Source organism: Terrapene carolina, unplaced genomic scaffold (genome assembly GCF_002925995.2).
Source record: "Terrapene carolina triunguis isolate 2854851 unplaced genomic scaffold, T_m_triunguis-2.0 Scaffold211, whole genome shotgun sequence".
Classification (NCBI taxonomy): Eukaryota; Metazoa; Chordata; order Testudines; family Emydidae; genus Terrapene; species Terrapene triunguis.
The window spans coordinates 19888745-19898132 of NW_020664562.1; the positions used below are offsets into that span (position 1 = coordinate 19888745).

At 38.4% G+C, this 9388-nt stretch overlaps 1 protein-coding gene across 1 annotated transcript in view; it reads left to right on the plus strand.

The window, feature by feature from the left end:
• Window positions 1–9388, plus strand: part of LOC112119086 (dihydropyrimidine dehydrogenase [NADP(+)]) — a 601635-nt gene that overhangs the window by 36186 nt on the left and 556061 nt on the right. The window contains exon 2 of the mRNA XM_024217640.3: window positions 8626–8736. Within this exon, the coding sequence (XP_024073408.2) occupies window positions 8626–8736 (111 nt within the window). The remainder of the gene's footprint in view (window positions 1–8625; window positions 8737–9388) is intronic.

Consider the following 9388-nt stretch of genomic DNA (forward strand, 5'->3'; position numbering starts at 1 on the left):
TGTTCAATTTACTTGAAAATCCTGCATCTCTGAGTATGGTTGAATAGGAGACTGGGAGCCAGGAATTCCTGTCCAGAATGACTACATTTAAATAATTTTAAATTTTGGGTTATTATATCAAATTACTGACATTTTGTTCACCATAATGTATCTTATTATTTCATTATACTCACATTTTCAATAAATCGTATAGAAGATTAGTTCAATACTTTACACTGTGTGTACTTTTAATTACAGTTTTAAAGTAGAATGTGTGTAGCAATAAACATTTAATGAATAGCTTACAGCTTATTTATTCTCAGAAGTAATGTTACTGTCCCTACATAGATCAGCATAACCATTTATCACAGTTGTCAAAAATATTTAAAAAATCAGTCATCATTATATGTCACTCATTCTCTTGTACATGAGCAGTTTATAACATTTTAGAACTTTGCAACCTAAATCAATATACGTGATTCATAATGAGTATATTCCCATCTAGAAAGCAATGCATGATAAAATGAAAGTGTGTTTTAATAGTGTAGGCCTGGCTTGACATGCTTGACTGGATCAGCAGACTGGGAATAGAATATCCATATGAGCTAAGATAAAGGGGAATGATTTACAATGGACAAGATAAGTCAGAACATAAAGCGGAGATAAAGAGTAAGTCATAAATGGACAGTACGTGGACAGAGCATGCTGTACAAGAATTGGTTCCTACAAACTAACCAAGCCAGTCCTAAAACATGTAATGCAATGTATAGTAAATGCAATGTAATATGTTAATGTATATAAAGGAAGAGGTTTGCTATGCAACTTTGGCTATGTGGTGTGCCCTATACCCACCCCCTATGTTTGAGTCTTTTCAATTCAGTGTAGTTTTGCTGTATGCCAAATAAAGGAACCTGAGTGATGAGACTGGAGTTGAACTGAGTTCTTGGGGAACCATATGGAAGAGGTCTTGGGGGAACCCCAACGTAGTGGTGCCATAACTTTGATCTGCTTGTTTGGGGCAGGAAACATATACATCCCTTAGTATAAGGGTCGCAACCTAGCGTTAAGGGAAATGGCATTGGAAAGGTTTAAAAGGATTTAAATATGAGAAAATTAGTACCATGCTGAAGAAGTGGTTTAAATCTAAGGGCGGACCGTACAGACTCCCCAGAGAACTGCTAGAGGGAGATTGGGACTGGGTGAAAAAGGAACTCCAAGAATGTATTTAAAATTTTTAAAGAATTTATTTTAAAAAAAATTCTTGACTGAGCACGTTGGAGGTCTCCTCTTAAAAATTGGCAGAGTACAGCAAAAATCAGTTGAATACCACTGAAACTTTCAAAAAATAGAGCCAATCAGTTGTCATGGAAAAAATATCAAGTTTTTTGTTTGTTTGTTTGTTTATTCTACAGTAAAGAAAGCAAATCAAAGCAGCAGTCTTACAAGGATTATTTCTGGTGGCTAAAACTTTACCATGTACCATGTTAGGAAATGAATGCAAAAAGCATAAAAAGCAAATCAACGTTGTAAAAAACAAAAAAAATTACCTAAATAAAATACCTAAATATCTAAAAGGTCAGGGAAAACATAATGTCCGTTGCCTATTTCCATATAGCCAAAGTAAAAAGTAGCCGTCCTTTAAGAACTGAATTTAGTATGTACAGCTTAGCTAGTATGGACATTCTATTTCCAGCCTGCTGATCCAGTTACCTCCCTAATCCTGTCACCCAAGAAATGAGGTCTCACCTATGTCCAATTATTCATGTCAAGCCAGACCTACACTATTAAAACACACTTTAATTTTATCATGCATTGCTTTCTAGGTGGAAATATACTCATTATGAATCACGTATATTGATTTAGGTACTAAGTTAAAAAATGCAAAAGACATAAAAGATAAGCTTAAAGCTACAAAGAAAAAGTCAGTTAAAAATGTGATGCTCTAACAAATCTGAGTTACAGTCCAAAAATTTAGTAGCTAGCAAGGTCTTGAAAAGTCTTTTATTAAACATTAAAAAATTAAAGTAATTTTTAAAAATTAATGTACAATTAAAAGAAGCTTATATAAATTAACACGATAGAGCTTGGAGGACTAAATAGCGGTAGTAAAAGTAATAAAGTGTTAAAAAGAACAGTGAAAGGTTTAAAAAAATGCTGAGTTGAAGAATAAAACCTAGTTATGGTAGTAAAATTCAGTGTAGCCATGCCCATGAGATCCTTAGTAATCAAACAAATTATGCAAGGGGGAGGTGACAAATACCACCACTATCTTTTTCCTCTGAAAGCATTCACAGCCATTCAGAAAAATGGGCCCTTCCCAAATAATGTGTCTATAATCAATTGTGTTGGCTGTTTTCATATTTGGAGCAATCTAATTTACATTGTACTATGAACAGTTTAGTTAAAATCTCTTTAAAAATTAGAGATTTCTACATGGCTTAACTGCTTCCATGTGTACCAGTAGGGATATAACCTAGGCGCACGTGTGTACACAAACGTTAACAAATAAATTATAGTGCTAAGTTTAAAAATAAATAAATAACACAGCAGTTAAAACTGCCTGTCAAAAAAGTTATGTGTAACAGTAAGTTTACTAAAATCTCAAATAACTAAAATACAAAAATAAAATAAAAACAGCAGTAGAACAAAACATTGTGAAAATACAGCAATTATTAGAGCCCAGGCAAAAAATGTTATCTTGCCTGTATAAAAAAGGAACACACACAAAACCAAAACTTACTTAAAATGTAAATAAAAAATATTGCAATTTAAAAATGTAAGTATCTCAGATGTGTCATCTGCTCAAACTTGCAATTTACAAAAGGAAAATTTCAGAAATATAAAACCATATTAAAAAAATCAAAGGCTCAGCTGGCAAGGCTAAGCCAAGCAAGTTTAAAATATTTATTTGGTGTCTTGCATAAACTGTTTACAACATAGCAAAAACCGTCAAAATTAAAAACAAACATTTTTTTAAAATGTAAAAAGTACAGTATATGTAAAATGTTTTTTTTTTAAAATTCTACTAAAAATCCATCCAAATCTTTCATTCAAAATTGCAAAGCTAAGACAGGCACTCTTTCAGGCAATGTCTCCTTTCAGTCTTAACTTTGTTAGTTAACCCTTCTGGTGTCTCAGTACTTTTAACAAAGTTGAACTTTTTTTTTTAGGTTTGCTTTGTAACTTTAAATGTGTGATATGCCCTATACCCACCCCCCATACTCTTGAGTCTCCTCATCTCAGCATAGCTTTGCTGTATGCCAGATTAAAAAAATCAAAGTGATAAGACTGGAGCTGAACTGAGTTCTTGGGGAACCAAGTTGAACAGATCTCAGGGAACCCAACCAATATCCTTCACATAGTATAATAATTTAGCCTTTGTAAAGCACTGATCTTGCACAAGCAAGACACTAACAAGCAAGTCACTGACATGGATTATTGTTAGTGGTCGCCTCTCCTCCTGCCATCCCCCCCCATAAGTGAATTTTAAAGGAAGTCAGAAATGGTACCATGGAGCTGTTCTGCTCATTAATCCGCCATCATCATCGGCAGCCCCTCAATTCGAGGATAATCTCTACCACAGATTTACATATGGGTTCTGAGATGACTCAGGAGTCCAATCCTGGAACCGCAAATCCACCCACAGTAGGTACAGACATTTCCTGGCAGGTCAGCTGCCTGCTGGGAGAAAGTTCTTTCTTTTTCCTTCCTTCTCTCTCTCTTTTCGGCTTCGAGGGCAAGGCACAGCTTCTCCTCGAAGTGGATCACTGCCTGATGGAGGATGCGGCGCCATTGAGGTTGGTTGGTAGCTTGTTCTTTCCAGCTTGTAATGTCCACATCGGTTTTCTTGAGATACGTTTTCAGTGTGTCTTTGTAGCGTTTCCTTTGACCACCACGGGATCTCTGACCATGGGTGAGCTGAGAGTAAAGACTTGTTTTGGAAGGCAAGAGTCTGGCATCTGCACACAATGTCCAGCCCAGGGGAGTTGGTGCATGATGATCATTGCTTCAGTGCTGGTGACATTGGCTTCAGTGAGGATGCTGGTGTTAGTGCAGCGATCTTCCCACTTGATGCAAAGGATCTTCTGGAGGCATCGTTGGTGGAACGTCTCCAGACTCTTGAAGTGCTGTTGATAGGTCACCCAGATTTTGCATCCATAAAGGTGTGTAGGAATAACATTTGTTTCATAGACCTGGATTTGGTGTCCTGCTGTAGGTCATAGTCTGTGAAAACATCTGGGAAAGCAATTTTCCAAAGGAAGCACTTGTGCACTGGATCCGGTGCTGGATCTCACTGTCAATTTTTGCGTTTTGAGAGAGTTGGCTACTGAGGTAGCCGAAGTGCTCGATTGTCTCCATAGTCTGTCCCTCGATGGTGATTTGTTGTGGGTCATGTGGAATGCCTGAAGCAGGCTGATGGAGCACTTTAGTCTTCTCAATACTGAGTGAGAGTCCTAGACTTCATTAAGTTTGTGCAAAAAAATCCAGTGTGGACTGAAGGTCATTCTCAGTGTGCGCGAGGATGGCACAGTCATCAGCATACTGAAGATCAGTAATGGACGCCCTAAGGACTTCGAGCAGAGACGTCGAAGATTAAAAAGCTTCCCACCCTTTCTGAATTGGATGTCAACTCCATTGGTCTTTAACGAGGACCAAAATGACTGCTAAATAGATGGAGAAGAGGGTTGGGGCAATAACGCATCCTTGCTTAACCCCAAAAGGGGTCCATCTGCAGGCCATTACAGAGAACGGTGACAGTCATCTGATCATGAAGAAGCCTTTGGAACTTAATAAATTTTGGAGAGCAGCCAAATCTGGCCAGCACCTTCCACAGGGCTTCACAATTGACAGAGTCAAAGGCCTTTGTCAAATCGATGAAGGTGATGTACAGGTCCTGATTTTGCTTCTGAGAGTTTTCCTGTATTTGGCGGGCAATGAAAATCATGTACATATGCGTATTCTTCCTTTGTTGGTTTACCCCACCATTTGTTCCAAGTTTTGAACCAAATGGATCCATACCCAAAGGAGTACATGTGTTACAGTATATTACTAGAAATGTGTATCTCATTTCAGAGCCTGCTGAGATAGTTGTAATATTCGTAGCTAAGAATACTGTGTTACACAACTGTAAAAGATATGAGGTAACATTTTTAAAAGTATCTGAGTGATTTAGGCTCTTAGAGTGACTTATTGAAAGTCAATGGGATTTAGGTTTCGGTGTCACATTTGAAAATTGGGTTTAGGCTCCCAGGTCGCTTAGATACTTTACCTCTCTGTAATTTAAAAAAAAAAAGAAATTACTATAATTGCTTGTGTATATCTGTTTGCAGCAAGGCTTTTGAATTAGGTAACAATCTTACATTTTATTGAGTAAATTAGTAGTCAGATTCTAGATTAAACATACAACATTCATTTTATTAGTATATGAGATTTTCATATTAAGAACACCTTGATTGATCAGTCCATCAGCCCTCACTGAGAGAATGCCAATCACAACACATCAATTGTGGTGTTCTAGCCAGTCCTTCAGCCACTTGCTGGCCAGGCTGTCAGTGGCACTGGACAACCGATTGGCAGTGCCTAACAAGGGTGAGGTGAGTGAGGCACTTGCCTCGGGCGCACAAAGCTGAGGGGCGTAGAAAGCGGCGGAGGAAAAAAAAAGCCACGATTGGCGGTGCTTCGGTGGCAGCTCTACCGCCGCCGCTTCATTCATTCTTCGGGGGGCAGAAAGCGGCGGAGAATTCCACAGCGGGAGGAGCCCCAGATCCGTCTGCAGTGAGGGGAGGGGACAATAAAAGAGAGGGGGAATTTCTGATGGCTGGGGCAGTCTGTGAGGATGGGGGGGGTCCCAATCAGTATGAGAAGGGAATGAAGGAGGGAGGTCATGGGGGTGGGGAAGTGAGGGAGGTCTGTCTGTGGAGTCGGTTTCAGTGAGATCACTTCAGAATAAGAGCGCTGGTATCCCAGCCAGAGGGGAGGGAAGGGGTGGAGAAAGGTGGAGTCACTGCTTGGCTGAACTCCAGATGGAAGGGGGAACCTGGGCCCGAATGGGAAGTGAATCCCCCTCACCCCCAGGGTCAGGGCTGTGCAGCAGCTGGTGCAGAACGGGGCCTAGGGCTTGCCTTGCCTGAGCCATCCCGTGGCTACCTTCACCTTGTGGGTCCCTCTGGGATCTCTTCAGATTGCGGGGGAGGAGATAGGGCAGGGGCTAGACCTCTCATGGTCAGAAGGAAGTTAGGATTTCATGGTCAGCACATCTCTGCCCCATTCACCAGAAGGAGAGTAATCCTGCCCTGCAAACCTGAACTCCCAGCATTCTCAGGACACATGCTGGTCCCTAGTGGCCACTGCTGATATCCAGCACCTCCCTCCTCTCTTAACTTGTGAGTCCCTCTCTGGATTGGAACTGGACTGAAACCAAAGACCATCTTCGAAGCAACATTACCAGCCCAAGCAGTCAAAAATCATGAGTTAGACCCCCCAAAATCACAGGCTCTACTGCCATCATGTCATTCATTCTTCGGGGCACAGAAAGCAGCGGAGAAAAAAAAAAAGCCGCGATCGGCACTGTAAAAATGATAAAATAAATAGTATTTTTCAATTCACCTCATACAATTCCATAATGCAATCTCTGTATTGTGAAAGTGCAACTTATAAATATAGTTATTCTTGCTACCTAACTGCACTCAAAAACAAAACAATGTACAACTGTAGAGCCTACAAGTCCACTCAGTCCTACTTCTTGTTCAGCCAATCAGTAAGACAACCAAGCTTTTTTACATTTTATGGAAGATAATGCTGCCAGCTTCTTATTTACAATGTCACCTGAAAGTGAGAATAGGAATTTGCATGGCACTTTTGTAGCCAGCATTGCAAGGTATTTATGTGCCAGATATGCTAAACATTCGTATGCACCTTCATGCTTCGGCCACCATTCCAGAGGACATGCTTCCATGCTGATGACGTTCGTTAAAAAAAAATGCGTTAATTAAATTTGTGACTGAACTCCTTGGGAGAGAATAGTATGTCTTCTGCTCTGTTTACCCGCATTCGGATATGTATTTTTTGTTATAGCAGTCTCGGATGATGATCCAGCATGTTGTTTGTTTTAAGAACACTTTCACTGCAAATTTGACAAAGTGCAAATAAGGAACCAGTGTGAGATTTCTAAAGATAGCTACAGCACTCAATCTAAGGTTTAAGAATCTGAAGTGCCTTCCAAAATCTGAGAGGGATGAGGTGTGGAGCACACTTTCAGAAATCTTAAAAGAGCAACTCTCTGATGTGGAAACTACAGAACCCAAACCACCAAAAAAGAAAATCAACCTTGTGTTGGTGGCAACTGACTCAGATGATGAAAGTGAACATGTGTCAGTCGGCACTGCTTTGGATCATTATTGAGCAGAACTCATCAGCATGGATGCATGTCCTTTGGAATGGTGGTTGAAGCATGAAGGGACATATGAATCTTTAACGCTTCTGGCACATAAATATCTTACGACACTGGCTACAACGGTGCCATGTGAACACCTGTTCTCACTTTCAGGTGACATTGTATACAAGAAGCAGGAAGCATTATTTCCTGTAAATGTAAACAGACTTGTTTGTCTGAGTGACTAACTGAACAAGAAGTAGGACTGAGTGGACTTGTGGGCTTTAATATTTTACATTGTTTTATTTGTGCATGCAGTTATGTTTTGTACATAATTCTACATTGTAAATTCAACTTTCATGATAAAGAGATTGAACTACATAGTTGTATGAGGTGAATTGAAAAATACTATTTCTTTTGTTTTTATAGCACAAATATTTGTAATAAAAATAAATATAAAGTGAGCACTGTACACTTAGTGTTCTGTGTTGTAACTGAAACCAATATATTTGAAAATGTAGAAAACATCCAAAAATATTTAAATAAATGGAATTCTATTATTGTTTAACAGTACGATTAATCGCGATTAATTTTTTTAATCGCTTGAGAGCCCTAATATTAACCCTTGTCACTGGAAGAACTTGGACTAAATTAATTGTCTGTCTTTGTCTGATTTTGAGCGCAGTCTTGAAGTGATCAATGAAGACTTTTATTTCTATGTTCCAAACATTTATTTGTGCTATACCACAGGAAAACCTATTGAGAGAGAAGGAATTAATTTACATTGTATAGCTTCTCATTAGGACATACAAGCATGTTCCTAGGGATTAGAAACGATGAAGCAACACTGTGTGGTCTTTATTTTCAAAATGTAGGGTTTTGCCTAGAGCAATATAATGAAAAAGAGTTACATGTTGTATGTATATACGGTAGGTAAGAAGCATACAACAATAGAATTTATTACAAATTCAGATTGGAGCTGCCACTAGATGTCATACTGTTTTATTTTTTTTAAATGTAGCAGTACCTCAAATACTCAAAATCTAGAACATATAAACTGGAACAGGAAAGATTCTAAACAAATTCATTTGAAGTTGATCTATTGTTGAGTCCTGTTTTTTATTGTCTGTTTTTTAACATTGTAAAACATTCATTTGTGCTTTGGTGAGGTGGGATCAGTTGAGCACGTTTTTTTTTTTTTTTTTTTTTTTTAATTTTATTAGCTTTTTGAGCTTTTTATCTGAATTTTAAAATATTCTTTTCTCTTTCTACAGAACCTTCTGGGTTTAAATCCCCGTATGCAAACTCATGCAACTCTATGTTCAAGTGCAGTAAAGAAACAAGACAAGAAACAGTGGAAAAGGAATGCTGCTAAGAGCGGTTCAGTAAGTACTGTACTTATGATAGATCTGGAAAATGCTAATTGATTGTTAAGGTTGGAAAAAAGTCAGAAAATTCAGAGTTACATTTCCCACATAGTTAAGCAGCCATATGATTACGCCTCTGGAAATTGGGGGTAACTGCACTGATTTCAGTGATTTACTCCAGTGTAAATGAGATCAGAATCTCGCCCCAGATTTTAAATTATGCGCCTTTTTCTCTTTGCATGAAATAGAATTTTTCATTATAAACTTTCTGAATTCTTGGACGTCCCTGCTATTTTAGACACTGCCTTTATTGATCTAGGTATGTTCTTTGTTCCAATATGATATTTGACCGGTTTTATATGATAGTAGTTGTTAAGTCTTCCATTTTATTTTATTAATGGTTGCCTCTTTGATTTCCCACCGGATCAAGGATGCCTGTCATGTATTTGTACTGTCTCCGTCCAGATTGTGCAGGATAGTCCTCTCAACTCCGATGACTTATCTCATTAGGTTTTATGGAATTTTTTAGGTAGAGTATTACACTTCCACCCCTATGAACTAATATTTATCCTTGCTATATATTCTGTTGAGTGTAGTCTCTATTATGATATCCAATTGTATGGGTTTTTCCCCGCATTTCACCATGTTTTAGAAATACCTGCTATATTTA